General features: G+C 47.5%; 2 protein-coding genes across 2 annotated transcripts in view; one reads left to right on the plus strand and one right to left on the minus strand.

Annotated features, from left to right (window-relative positions):
* The first annotated feature begins 731 nt into the window (after positions 1-731).
* MARCKSL1 (MARCKS like 1) lies at positions 732-2,191 on the plus strand. The gene is made up of 2 exons (XM_007950444.2): positions 732-818; positions 1,679-2,191. The coding sequence occupies exons 1-2, from the start codon at positions 732-734 to the stop codon at positions 2,189-2,191; spliced, it is 600 nt and encodes a 199-aa protein (XP_007948635.1).
* A 1,544-nt stretch (positions 2,192-3,735) lies between these two features.
* Positions 3,736-14,666, minus strand: part of HDAC1 (histone deacetylase 1) — a 41,238-nt gene continuing 30,307 nt past the window's right edge. The window contains 11 exon segments of the mRNA XM_042782249.1: positions 3,736-3,763; positions 3,983-4,031; positions 4,524-4,676; positions 4,931-5,061; positions 5,156-5,264; positions 5,845-5,985; positions 6,065-6,173; positions 7,204-7,296; positions 8,398-8,539; positions 8,999-9,137; positions 10,950-11,024. Coding sequence (XP_042638183.1) covers positions 3,736-3,763; positions 3,983-4,031; positions 4,524-4,676; positions 4,931-5,061; positions 5,156-5,264; positions 5,845-5,985; positions 6,065-6,173; positions 7,204-7,296; positions 8,398-8,539; positions 8,999-9,137; positions 10,950-11,024 — 1,169 coding nt within the window.

Consider the following 14,666-nt stretch of genomic DNA (forward strand, 5'->3'; position numbering starts at 1 on the left):
TCTCAGGAGGGTAGGGATGTGGGTAGGACCTCCAAAAGGTCTCCAGGCCAGAGGGGTGTGTGACGCTGCAGCCTTGCGGCTTTATGACCATATTTTTCTAAAGTATAACTCAGAAAAAGCCGTCTGACGAGTCTGGGCAGGTGAGCTTTCGAAGAGTTCAAGGGGGCGGCTGCCAGGGGCTGCCAGTGCAGGACCAAAGAGATGCGAGGGAATGGAGGCCACTCCACGGTACTGGGCGCCCACCCTGAGAGGTGTGCGATGGGGATATGGAAAGGCTGATCTCCTTCTTTCCTCTAAGACACCCCAGTCCCAGTTCCCTGAAGGACCTCGCTTTCTCCACCCCACACCGGACACCTGCTCCTGATAGTCGGGTGGGGTGGGGGGACCAGACCGCCAGCGTCTCCCACTGCGCAAGTTGGGCCCGAGACCTGACCCCGCCTCCGCCCCTCGATTGGGCGCTCATTTAAATGCCCGGCCCCGCCCCCGAGCTCCAGGCGCTTATATAGGCAGCTCCGCGGGCGGCGGGCGGCATTCCGGCGCTGAGCGGAGAAGCGGTGGGTGCGGCTAGCGGGTCGCGCGCGGAGAGGGGGTGCAGCCGGGTTTCCCCCGACACCCCTCCCCCTCAGGCACGAGCCCCACCCCTCCGCCGGCCGGGCCTACCCTGCCGAACTATCCCCTGCGGCGCGAGCCTGGGGCGGCTCTGGACGCCCCTGAGCAGACCCCCACCCAGCATGGGTAGCCAGAGCTCCAAGGCTCCCCGGGGCGACGTGAACGCCGAGGAGGCAGCAGGCGCTTCCCCCACCAAGGCCAACGGACAGGTGGGTGAGCTCGGCACGGCCCGACTCGGCCCCTTCTTCTCGCACCTCGCCCCCTCTGGAGCCCTGGGCCAGGGCCGCGCGCTTTGTCCGGCCCGGGACACGCGGCGCCCCCTCCCCCGCCCGGTCCCTTTGTTCTCCGCGCCGCAGCCCCCGCGGGCGAAGCAAGGGGAGGGGCGGGGAGGGGGCGCTGGCCGGGCCCCGCCGCCTTCTTTGTTCCCGGCCCCGGCCCCCGGCGCTGCCCCCCGGCCGCCCCGAGTGCGGCGCGGGGAACAAAGGCGCTACTGGGCCGCGCCAGGGGGGCGCCCAGGGACCGTGCGGCGGGTGAACCGCGGGGAGGGCACCCCGCCCGCATACCTGACCTCTGTGGCCCAAGGTTTTTTTTCTTTTCTTTCTTTTTTTTTAGGAGTAGTCGGAATGTGGGGGGAGCCTGAGGTGGGTGGGTCGAGGGTCGTTTGCTACCCAGCATGAGGCTGGGAGAACAGGCCGTCTCAGGTACACTGAAACAGCGCCCGCAGCGGCTTCCCGCCCAATACCGCCTGGCAGGGATAGACCGCCTGCCCGGGATCCGCGGCCCCGGGCCCTTTCGAACGCGCGGAATAGAGTGCGAGCCTCGGGGGAGGGGGCGGGGGGCCACAGGATCCTAGCGCCTCCTGCTGGCTGTGGCCTCTGTGCGCTCGGTTCCATCGCGCCTTGTTGAGGGGCTGGAGGGAGATGTTTGACGGGATCCCGAGTGTGGGGTGAGGTTAAAGCCAGACTTCCAGGTTGCGATATAATCGAGTCCTGTTGTCCCGAAGGGGTCAGGAGCGGGCTGGGGGAGGGAAAAACCCTCGCTCCTCATTGCTGTCTCCTCTGCCCTGCAGGAGAACGGCCACGTGAAAAGCAATGGAGACTTATCCCCCAAAGGTGAAGGGGAGTCACCCCCCGTGAACGGAACAGATGAGGCAGCCGGGGCTACCGGTGATGCCATCGAGCCAGCACCCCCCACTCAGGCCGCTGATACCAAGGGGGAGGCCCCTCCCAAGGAGACCCCCAAGAAGAAGAAGAAATTCTCTTTCAAGAAGCCTTTCAAATTGAGCGGCCTGTCATTCAAGAGAAATCGGAAGGAGGGTGGGGGTGATTCCTCTGCCTCCTCACCCACGGAGGAAGAGCAGGAGCAGGGGGAGATTGGTGCTTGCAGCGACGAGGGCACTGCCCAGGAAGGGAAAGCTGTTGCCACCCCTGAGAGCCAGGAGCCCCAAGCCAAGGGGGCAGAGGCCGTTGCTGCCTCCAAGGGAGGAGACACCGAAGAAGAGGCAGGGCCCCAGGCTGCAGAGCCATCCACTCCCTCCGGGCCAGAGAGTGGCCCTACACAGGCCATCGAGCAGAATGAGTAGCTGGGTGGGGGCAGGTGGGTGATCTCTAAGCTGCAAAAACTGTGCTGTCCTTGTGAGGTCACTGCCTGGACCTGGTGCCCTGGCTGCCTTCCTGTGCCCAGAAAGGAAGGGGCTGTTGCCCCCTCCCAGCCACGTCCCCTTTCCCTCCTGTGGATTCTCCCATCATCCATCTGGTCTTCCTCTTAAGGCCAGTTGAAGATGGTCCCTTACAGTTTCCCAAGTTAGGTTAGTGATGTGAAATGCTCCTGCCCCTACCTCCTTCTCTGGTCGTCCTCCCCCCTCCCCCCACAGAAAGCAATTGCTGGTTTTCTTCCCCAATTCTTTTCCAAGTAGGTTTTGTTTACCCTGCTCCCCCAAATCCCTGAGCCAGAAGTGGGGTGCCTGCACTCCCAAACCCTGAGTATCTAGCCTTCCCGTTTCAGTTTTTAGTCTCTTGTGCTGTGCCTAGTGGCCCCTGGGCTGGGGAGGACACTGCCCTGTCTAGGTTTTTATAAATGTCTTACTCAAGTTCAAAACTCCAGCTTGTGAATCAACTGTGTCTCTTTTTTGACTTGGTAAGCAAGTATTATCCTTTGGGGTGGGGGGAGGTCTGTAATGTGAAACAACTTGTTTTTGTCTTTTTTTTTTCCCTCCCTCTTGTTGTAAATAACTTTTAATGGCCAAACCCCAGATTTTTTTTTTTTTTTTTTCTAACTGCTAAAACCATTCTCTTCCATCTGGTTTTACTGTAACATTTGAAAAAGGAATAAATGTTGTCCCTTTAGTGGTGGTTTTTAATGAGTGGTCTTCTGGGGTTAGGGTGAGCTCAAATTTTGAGGGAGGGATTAAGAAGAGAGGTAAGTTTGTGGGACTGTTTGTTGTTGAGGGATGCCCAGATCCTCATGGATACCAGAAAGGCAGGAAAGCAGTCTGAATCAATTGAGGGGTACAGATAGGAAACGGAAGCCCAGCAGAATATAGAAATGCACCATTTTATTACAAAGATTCTCACAAACATGAAAATAGTATCTGAAAAAGGAAACTTGACTGTCAACCTCCACCTGTAGATTGAGGGAGGATGGAGGGAAGGCAGTGAGAGTTTTTGGCTCACTTGGGGCCAGACTGCAACAGTGGGAAGGTATCAGAAAGGAGCCAATCTAAAAATGGTTGATGTTACCTTAAAGAGCTTGAAAAGAACAAGGGGCTCCTGAAGGTCCAGCCATCCCTCCAGAACGCTCACTAGCTACCTTTCCACAGCTACTAAGCAGGCACTCTGCATTTCACGATTTTGTCCTGTGACTGCTTAAAAGCATCCTTTCCACCCAGACCTGGCATTTTTCACGGTTCAAAAGCTGGGGAGGCAGGGCAGCTGTTAGAAGAAAGAGTTCACCCAGTAGAGCTGCCCTGGGCTAGGCTCAAGGCCCTGGTTCCTGTCTAGTCCCTGGGGATATTTATATTTAATATATTTTTATATAAATACACAGAGAAATAGAAAATATAAACTCTGAGGGGGTGGGGGAGAAATGTGGGGAACTTTATAAGAAGCTAGAGCTGGAGAAATCTGCTTAGGCCAACTTGACCTCCTCCTTGACCCTGTGGAGAAAGCAGAGACTGGCATGAGATAACCTACCCCAGAGACCTTGAGGCAAAAGTGTGGGTACAATGACTTCCATAGGACTGAGACTGCCCAAACTGCAGGGACAGACAAGACGTCCCTCAAAGAGGCTTTTGTAAAGGACCAACTATCCTGTATTTCTGAGTGGTGGGCCCGTGCTCCAATGCCAAGGGGATGGCAGACTGCTCCCTCCTCACCCTTTCGCTTCAGGTTTCTCCTCCTTGTTTTTTTCTTCATCTGTGACTTCTAGAATACAAGAGTACAGGAATAGCCAGGGGGGCAGCCTTTCTGGAAAGACCTATGGGGTCTGTCTTCATTTACTCTAAAACTCTCTCCCAGCTACACCCAGACATACAAAAGAGAAAAGCCCATCCCAGGCCCTCCCAGTGAGACCTGTAGAGAACAAACAGGTTGGACAGGTTTTCCAACCTGCTAGAGCCTGAACCCGGTGGGCGGAGACAGCCCCCTGGCAAAGGGCTTCAGTGCTATATGAGAGCAATGCCCCGAAGAACATGGAGAACCCAAGCCTGCCAGTCCCTGGCCACAGAACCTGAAGCTCAGTCAGTCAGTGGGGACAAGTCAAGTTTCATTCTTTTGTGAGCTTTGCTACTTCTAGGAGCCCCTGAAAGGCCCAAGGAGCTGGCAGGGCCTGAGTTGGTTCCCTCCTCCCAGTGTCCTACATATATTCATCCTCCTCCAGGGCCCTGGGCTTAAGACCTAAGTCCTGGCCCAACCTACCTTTCTTCTCTTCTGGGTCTTTCTCCTTCTCATCCTCTATTTTGACTCTCTTGGCTTTTTTGAAGTTGGAAGAGTTCTTGCGGCCACCCTCTCCCTCCTCATCAGAATCAGAGAACTCTTCTTCACAAGCAATTCGTTTGTCAGAGGAGCAGACTGGGAGACAGTGGAAGGGTATGAGAGAGGAGATTCTTCATGTCAAAGTCCCTGCCCAGTGCTTCCAAGACACATCAAGAGAAGGAGGGGGAAGGAAAGCATACTCCCTAACCTATTCCTACCAGTACAAGACACAAGAAACTTGGGCTTCTCAACAGACAGGTAGCTCGGGGGGAATGTGGAACCAGGAAGGGAAGGGAAGTCAGAACTGCCTATTAAATGGGAAGGAATGGGCCTCCAGGTCTGGGTCTTACTGGAGATACGTTTGTCAGGGTCCTCTTCATCCTCATCACCACTTTCCTCTGGGATGGAGTCCTCAGGAATCACCTGCATTTGGACCCCAGGTGCATGGGGCAACATTCTCAGGTTCTCAAATAGTCTCTGTCTGTGGCAAATGGGAGAGTAGCTAGGCTTTGGTCAGAGACAAACCAGGGCCTGGAATGTTCAATCAATCAAGGAGAGGTGGGGAAGGCACTCACTTGATCTTCTCCAAGTACTCATTAGTGTTCTGGTTGGTCATATTGGAAGGACTGATGTGAAGTTTGAAATCTGGTCCAAAGTATTCAAAGTAGTCATTGTATGGAAGTTCTGATTGGGACAGGGAAGAAGAGAATCAGGGGACCAGGCACGTTTCCACCACTGGACTCGGAGCAAATCATAGGTTTCTGGAGACCTGTTTGCCCATCTAGCAAATGCAGAGAAGACTGCTTCCAAAACAGGGTGAGACATGGGTGAGTAAGGGATTGCAATCTTTTTAATGTTATTCCCCTGAGTCCACAGCAGTGAAACAGGTGGATGGACAGACATATATAGATCACTACTATGAGGCGAAAGCCCAAACCCCCAAGTGGTCCCAAGTTTAGAAAACTTTAAGCAATGCTCACTATAAGCACTCCTTACCCCAGTTACTCTGCAGAGCAGAAATTCTAAAGCTGTAAATAATCAGCAATAACTCTGTCCAGACCAGAAGCAGGAAGAAGGGACAGATCCAAAAAAGACTCAGGAGAAAATAATATCTATGGTTTTTCGATCACAAGAGGAGAGTCAAGAGAATAAATAGCTTAGTATCAAGAGAAGAGGACATATGACCAATAGGAAAGGGGCTGTGAAGCTTGAGGGCATGTGAGCTCAAGCTCTGACCAGCCCAACCTGACCCTGGAGCTGTTACCGTTAGGAATATCTGTGCTCAGGGCCACAGCTGTTTCGTATGTCCAGCACCGAGCGACATTACGGATGGTGTAACCACCTCCTCCCAGCATCAGCATTGGTAGGTTGAAATTCCTCACAAACTCCACACACTTGGCGTGCCCTTTGGTGGAGAAAGGTTGCTGGATTAAAGGAGAACTCAGCAGGACCCTGCCACCCATTCCTGTGCTACTTGGACTCACCTTTGATAGTCAAATTGAAACAACCTAATCGATCCCCAGAAAGGGAATCAGAGCCACACTGTAAGACGACTGCACTTGGCTGAAACATCTCCATTACTTTGGATATAACCTGAAAGGACACATCACTAGTCATCACTAGTGCCATCACTAGTGGTCATCACTAGTGCCAAGAAAAGCTGTGAGGTACAGGGGTAGAAAGGCTGGTTTCACTTTCCCCTTAACTTTCTGTTCTACTCTGCCTCATGCTGGGTGATGGAGCAAAGGGAATACCAAGCTGGAGTTCTCATTTACCCATTTTGGGTTTCAGTTTCCCAATATGACAAGATCTTTAAGATCATTCTAGCTGTAATAACTCTGAACCTAGAATGGCCTCCTTGTCACTTCCCTAAATGTTTTTTCTTCTTTCACCATCCAAGCATTAGTGCTACTTCCTCTAGGAAGCCTTCCACACCTTTAGCTGCATGTGCTCTAGTCATTTGGTCCTACTGTCTTTGAGCCTTACATTTTGAAGAAATGCTTCACTTTTAAATATCTTACGCTCACAACTAAACTCTGACTTTACTGAGAAAAAAGATTAATAACTTAGGCTTCTCTATCACTCTTACTGCTGGACACATAGTGGGCACTTGGTATTTGCTGGAAGACCACCTAATGTATTAGGCTAATACTCTGTATTGTTCCTGCTGTTGATGCCACTCACCCAGCCCATACCTCCCTCACATGCTTAACTCTTCATTTTTCAAAGTCCAGCACAAATGTCACGACCTCTGTGAAATCATCCCTGAAACCGTCTCCCCATCCCAGGGAGCAGCCTGTCTCTTGTTCCTCTGTTTATCCTTCAAAAAGAGTACTGACCACACACTGTTGAGTAAGAGACTATGAGGTGTCCAACGGCAAAGATGTCTTAGATATTACTCTATCTAGCAGAGCGCCTGGCCCCTTCACCAACAAATATTTGGGCTAAATTTTGTTCCCATAATTGACCATGTAGAACATAACTCGGGGCTGACACACACCTCATTTCCAACCAGCCTCTACAGTGCAGAGAGGGTCTAAAGTATGCTAGGGGTGCTATGCAACTCCTCCCCAGGACCAATCCTCTGTCTGTAGCCCAAAGGCTGGAGAGACAAGTCACTTACCGGCCTGAAAATAGCCTCGTAGGACTCATCATCAATCCCATCTCGGAGCGGGTAGTTAACAGCATAATACTTGCCTTTTCCAGCACCAATATCCTAATAAAGAGGGACAATGGAGTAAAACTGAAAGATGAAGCTGGGAAGTTCAAGGACGGGGACTGAAAAGCTACGGAAAGAGGCAGTGGTTCTGAGAGAGACAAACTGGGCCCATGAGTGGACTGGGGACAGAGCAGGGGTCCCTTGGTCAATACCATTCCCATCACTAGCAAATCTACTTCTCTTCAGATCTGTGGATATACCACTGAGCCTGCACCTGACTGAGAGCTATTTATGAGCCAGATACTGAATACCCTACCCATGGCATAAGGTTTCTAGCTTTGGTTTGGGTTAGAGCTGTCTGATGGCTAGGTCACAGAAATAATCTGACCCCCAACAATCCTGTCCTCCCCAAAGAGCTTTACTGTTCACCTCTCTACCCGCTATCTCTCCTCTCTAGGGAAAGGCAGAGGGGAAGCAGAGAGGGAAAAAGAGTTTGTCCAACTGACTTCAAAATTATAAATAAATGTTCAGTCACTCTAATGCTTGCCACAGTAAACAACTGAGTTGGTACCACTTTTTCACCCAAGGGCTACTGGCACAGCAGAGTGGCTGGTTTCACTGTATTTAGTCTAAAGGAAGCAGATGGAACAGTTCAATGAATTAGCATCCAAGGATTCTTCCCCTGAGGTCCATGGATAAACTTACATAAAGGGATGTGTTTATTAATCCTTCAGTTATATATCCAAAATTTTGTATACTTTTCTGGAGATAGTCCATAGTTTTCAGTCAGATGGCCCAAGGGGAAAGTAATCTAAAAATGTTAAGAATCATTAATATGATCCATAAAGGTCCCAACTGCTAGCCCATGGGAGAAAACCTGATGCTTCTATTCCAAAACTCAAGCCTTATGGTACGGCTGACTACAGCAAGCCAGCTATGGCCAAGTACAATTGAGTCAGGAGACTACCCCTCACTCTCCCACCCTTTATGGCCCATCATCCATTTCCCCCAGATACTATAGCTAACAGCAGGTGCCATAGACTAGGGTATGGTGTTCTAAAGCATGAGAGGCAGGAAGTGGTTTTTAATGATACCAGATAGGAGAGTTAGAGCTGGCAGCTGAGGGTGAGTTGGTTGGCTCCTGAAGGGAGTTCTCACCCGTAAGTCCCCTGTTCCTGGGAAGTACTCTCCATACTTATGAAAGGACACAGTCATGACCCGGTCTGTGGTATAGAAGGCCTCTTCCACGCCATCACCATGGTGAATATCAATGTCAATATACAGCACCCTCTGGTGATACCTAGGATCAGAAGGGGGTCAGAGGTCTGGGGGCTCTTTGGGAATGGGACGCGCCAAGGGCGCCAGGTCCCAGCTTACCGGGCTGGCTGCCTCCCTCAGGTATCTCTAAGCACCAGAGACGTAGAAACTGGCTGAAGGAAGGTGGAAGAGCAGCTGGGTGTCTCCAGAGGCCTGACCAAGCTGACCAAGTCCGATCTTCCTACTCTACAGCCAGGGTCAACTCCAGCCACACAAGGACACTCTGGAGGCAGGATCTGAGCAGTGCCTGCCCCTGATCTTGCCGTGGGCTCAGATCAAACCAAGACCCCGTCAAGGAGAGGATGACCAGAGACACTCATTGAACACATCCTAGCCAGCACACCGCTAGGAAAAGCAAACTAGGGAGGCAAGCCCAGGGGGAGAGGGAAGTGGGAACCTGGCCTAAGGTGCTCCTCCAAGAGACAAGGCCAGGTGGGCATACTTTAGCAGTTCCAGGATGGCCAGGACGATATCATTGACGTAACAGAAGCCAGATGCCTCAGACTTCTTTGCATGGTGCAGGCCCCCGGCCCAATTCACAGCGATGTCCGTCTGCTGCTTATTAAGTTTCACAGCACTTGCTGGGCATGGGAAGAGAGAGCATAAGCCCATTTACCAAACCACTCTCTACCTCCTGAGCTCAGGGAACCCAGGGAAAGGTAGGACCTGCCTATTCAACAGTCATATTGTACAATTTACAAGCCAGCCCTTTCTCTCCCACCCTATTCCAACAGGGAGTAAGCATGATATTTGTTGTTGTTGTTATGTGCCAGTGAGTCAGACCTGATTCATAGCAACCCCTCCTTGGGTTTCCGAGGCAGTATCACTACGGAAGTAGATTGCCCCATCTTCCTTCTGAGGAGTGGCTGGTGGGTTTGAACTGGCACTACGCTACCAGAGCTCCCAGCATGATATTGGCTACTCTTAAAAAAATGTTTTTCAAACTGAGATGGTAACAACACCTTAGTAGGCCTTAATATTGATTTAGAGGATTATGATTAGTAGTATATTTTTAAATGAAACAGACTAGAATAAAAATCAAAGTAACAGTAATGGTAACTACTCTTTTGTGAATCTTTGGCTTCACATTCAAAAAGAATGTGTGTGTGTCTGTGTGTATCCTGGATTACATTTGTAAATGTATTTCTTACTGTGGTTCACATTTAACAATTTTTTTTTTTTTTTTAAGAATTTGTTTTACATTCAACTTTACATGTACATTTAGTTTCACTACGGTTAACAAATTTTGAAGAGATATGAAAGGTAGTGCTGGCTCAAAGTACTAATAGGTTGTCCAAGAAGAAGTAGGAGAGAAATACACACCCTTGCATGCAAGGGCATCTTCTGTGGCAGTGTACCTTAAGCAATAAGAACATGGAACAAACCAAATTATCCATCAACAACAGTAAAAAAACTGTTGTCATCCAGTTGATCCCAACTCATGGAGACCCCATGTGTTACAGAGCAGGACTGAGCGCCACAGGGTTCTCGGCTGTGACCTTCAAGGAAGCAGGTCACCAGGCCTTTTTCCCAAGGCACTGCTGGGTGGGTTCTAACCGCCACCCTTTGGTTTAGTAGTAGAGTGCGAACCATTTGTGCCACCCAGGAACCTCATCCAACAATAGATGACTGATTCTATCAACTGAAATAGATCCATAAAATGGAATAATCATGCATGCAGCCACTAGAGATCATGCTGTAGAATGACACTATGAATGAGAATTTTAAAAGATTTTCTAAGTAAAAAATGCAGGCATAAAACTATATCTATATATAATATATATTATAGTATATAATATATATATGCATATGACAGATTTTTGTAAAATATAGATATTATACATATGTTATGCCCAAATATATATATATATAGAAAAAAGAGAAGTACAAACACCAAAATGGTTAATAATGTGATTACAGATGATATGGATTCTCCTCTTTGCATTTCTTTATTTTCCAATTATTTTGGGAGGGGAGGGGGAGCTAATAATGTATGTAAGTATTTGTTAAGAAAGGATTTAAAGTAATGAGAAATAACCTAGGAGTTACTAATGAAAGTGGGAGATATGTGGGGAGTATTTCTGACCTCTAAAGGTAATTACCATGCTCTTTCGTAAGACAGAAATGATGACACTTCCTATTGTTACAGCACTTTGCAGTTCACAAATTGCCTTCATGGACAGTATTTCTACAACCCCATGAGGAATCCCTCTATATAAGATCTCCTGGTGGGGAAGGATAGTCAAGGACACCTCCGTACCATGAAGAGATTGAACACTAGCTAGTCTGAATTAGAAGGACATTTTAGAGAGCTATGGTGAAAACCCACCAGGCAATTCTACATGGTCATGGTTCATCACCAGGACAGTGGAGAAGGGACATATATTCCTTACCCACAGAGCCACCAGTAGATAATTGACAGAACTCAAATAGGCCATCAAATACTGGACAGTCCTCACCAACGTTGACTTGAAAGAAAGAGGCAAAAGGTTAGTCTCCACAATTTCCTTTAATTATCATTTAACCACTATGAGCTGGTGGAACATAGAATTTGGATTCAGAAGGCTTAGGTTCTGGCTGTGTGACTGGGTTGAATCACTTAACTTCTCTGAGGTTTATTTCAGGCCACAAGCAATAATGATATACACCTACCTAACTACTGTGTTGATCAACAGAAATATGGGGAAGCATTTAGCAGTACTCGAAAAATATTAGTTCATTCCTTAAAGGAGAAAAATTAAGCTGCTTCTTCCAGTCTGAATCTGTTCTTACACCTTTTTCCAGCTGACCAACAAGAAAATGGAGAATCTATATAACTGTCATTCATTGAACACTTACAACATACCAGGCACTATGCTAAATGCTTTAAATATCTGGTCTCATTTATCCTCACACAACCTTCTGTGGTAGGATTTGGTTCTATGTTATAAATGGGGAATTAGGCTCAGAGAGGTGGTAGTGCTTGAATGCTCTTTCTATAATACCAACAAGTGACAACTGGAGTAAAGTTATTTCAGGCATAAAGGTAAGAGTACAAACTAGTACATGAAGAGGAAACATGCAAACAATAATGCAAATGAAATGAAAAAGAAGGGAAGAGAAGCACACCTGAAGGTTTTAGACTCGCTGAGCTAGAGAGGAACCTTATGGCTCCAAGTCTCACAGAAAAGGAAACTGCTAAGACATCAATGAAACACAAGAAGTCAGAGGCAGGGGTCAGGCCTGATCCTTATTCTCTTACCTCAGTCTTCCCATTACACCCTGCTGTTGTCAACAGAGAGGTTCCCAAAGCAGAGCAAGGAGGAGAAACCCTGGTACAGGGGGTAGGAGAGCCCAGCTTAGATACTGATGGTAACTTCTCGAGATACTGCTGAAGTCCAAGGCATGTATTAACCACAAGAGCTACCAACTCTTGCATTGCCCTACACTTGGAGATGCCCTGTTTTGATGCTCTGCCAAGACAGGTACTCCAAGGAAGCGTGGCCTGCATAAGGGAATGAGCATAAGGGAGTTTACCCTGACTTCCAGGATAAACACTAGGAAGCTGTGTCAATAAGAACTTTGGCCCCTGGGGCCAGACTATTTATCTAATGACAACTGATCTTTCTCTCTGGTTGCTTCCTCCTTGGGGTTTGGCATGCCTGGGTTTCCAAAGCTTCAGTCGAACTACCATTTGGGATGTGGAGCCCCTATGGGAGGGAATAGGTGTTTTAGATAAGAGAAAAAATATTTTCCTTCAGGCCTCAAATCATGTGGCCTAAACGACCATACTATTTACTCCCAGCTCAACAAACTATGTGGTTAGAAATAGAAAAGGGGGAAAATGGGAGAGCAGACCCTTACTTGGGCTAATCTGTGAGGCTAGGGAGGACTTTTCTGTAGGTTTCCCTCTTCTCACTATAAATACTTTTCTCATTCTTAGGCTACCTTTCCACTGGGGAGCACTGAGAAATGAGAGATGGAGGAAGAGGGATGGAGAAGGCAGTAAAAACCATAATGCACAAAGAAATGCATGAGATTAAACACTCACTTCAGGACAGTGCTCCCCTTCTGGGGGGGGTAATGAGAGGGGGCAGTAGGGAAGGTGGGGTATGTGACTAAGGCGAGGTTCCCAGGGGAACTTCAACTGTATTGGTAATGTTTACTTGGGCTGGGTACTGAGTACATGGATATTCATTATATTATTGTCTGTATTTTTTGTGGGAGCTCTGGTAGCATAGTGGCTAAGACACTTGCCTGCTAACCAGATGGCTGGCGGTTCAAACCCACCAGCCACTCCTCAGAAGGAAGGTTGGGCAATCCTACTTCTGTAGTGATACTGCCTCGGAAACCCAAGGAGGGGTCGCTATGAGTCGGGGCCGACTCGACGGCATATAACAACAACAACAACATATTTTTTGTATGTGTCTGAAATACTTTATAATACAACATTTTTGTAAACTACAGTGTCTAGAATCAGGAGGCTAGAGTTCCAGTTTCTATTCTATCACCACTTTGCTATGTGATCATGGGAAAGTCACTTCACCTCTTGCCTCTCACTTTATACATCTGCAAAAGGGAGAACTTCTCAAATTTTCACCACTATAAATCCCTATTATCTTGCTTTCATCATGAGCCCCAAGTTGAGATCTACCAAAAAAATTACATTTATTTATGTTCCTATTTTCACTGATTAAATGTTTGGTCAGAACTGCTTATCACAATTCTCAGAGTGACCACAAAGAGTTTATTAAATTCCAGCCAAGAAGCAAAGAAATCTAACGTAGTCTTATCACAGGTATAGCTTCCTAAATTAGGTGACAGTAAATATTTAAAAAGAGCTTTTATTATCCCTTTACTCTTTTTGCAGACCCCTTTCCCCAAATAATAAAGTACTGTATTAAGTGACATCTAAAGTCCTTGTCTGGTCTGACTCTCTATAACCCTATGAATCAAGTTAGCCCTGAAGTCCTTAGAGAGCCTCATCCTTCCTACCCCTATCTCTAGTAAAAGAAAATTTCAGACCTAATGTTTTTATGTACAACTTTAGAATGCTGGTTTCTGGAAAACTGGAATAAACTAGGAGCCAAACATGTATATTCCTTATAGCCTTTGTCTGCCTTGACAGGTTTGCAAATCAAAAATAAGAAGTCATAATAGTAAAAGTTATGATTCATTGAGGATAAGTGCTTTGTGTGTATGTATATGTATGTGTATACAACACACACACACACATTATCTGACTTATCATCTCAGCCCTCCCCTATGAAATAGATACTACTGTCTCTCTTTTAAAGAAGTGAAGAGGAGGCTGAGAGAAGCTAGGAGACCTACTCAAGATCACACAGGTGAATGGCGATTTGGGGAATTCAAACCAAGACATCAAAGCTCATTTTCTTGTTGCAATACCAAGCTGCTTCTCTAATGAGAGCCCTCTCTGCTGAGCACAGAGCCTGATTCCTGGCCGAAATGGGTATGAAAGCCCTAAAGCCACCTAGAGCAAAAGAATGAATGTGTCACATCATGGAAGGAAAAAAGGCTGTGCCAATCTGAGAGTAAAACATCTCACCCAGAGAGGGCCGCAGCTCCTGGAGTTGTGGGTGGCAAAGAAACTTAATGCAGTAACTTCAAGGAAGGTCTCCGTGGTCCTGCCATTGTTACCACTGCATAGTTATTACAGTAAATGAACAACTTTCTGCCTTGGGAATCAGACCTTGTGGCCAGTATCAATAAACAAGTGACATAGGTTTCCTGGTATTTCAAGTTAAGCTATCATAAACTAATCAAAACCTCTTCCAGACAATACTGTTACAGACGTTTTATTTCACAAGGTTTTACATACTAAGAGATAATTTATAAAGTAACATAAAGGAGAAGTCAGGTATGAGAGTTTTTTCCCAAACTTGAACAAAATTTTTCCCAAGCTCAAATAATCTCCATTATTCCTACAAATTGAGACTGTGGCTTCTGAAATGGGACCTGTTCTGAAGTTTCAAGTTCCAGGGGCAGAGGTAGAATCACTCATTCAAAGATTACATCACCTTGAGTCTGTCTGAAGCGGCCTCTATAGCCTCAATTAATACTTACAAAAGAAAAATCTAAGGGGAAGTGACTTGTTCAGTCAGTAAGTC

Source organism: Orycteropus afer, unplaced genomic scaffold (assembly GCF_000298275.1).
Source record: "Orycteropus afer afer isolate SDZICR_OR568_19922 unplaced genomic scaffold, OryAfe1.0 scaffold00272, whole genome shotgun sequence".
NCBI classification, from domain to species: domain Eukaryota; kingdom Metazoa; phylum Chordata; class Mammalia; order Tubulidentata; family Orycteropodidae; genus Orycteropus; species Orycteropus afer.

What these genes read in the sequence shown, in the direction of transcription:
- MARCKSL1 (XM_007950444.2), top strand. Translation starts at nt 732, where the DNA reads ATGGGTAGCCAGAGCTCCAAGGCTCCCCGGGGCGACGTGAACGCCGAG. An exon ending in CCACCAAGGCCAACGGACAG is followed by an intron (nt 819 to 1,678) that starts GTGGGTGAGCTC and finishes TCTGCCCTGCAG; the next exon opens with GAGAACGGCCACGTGAAAAG.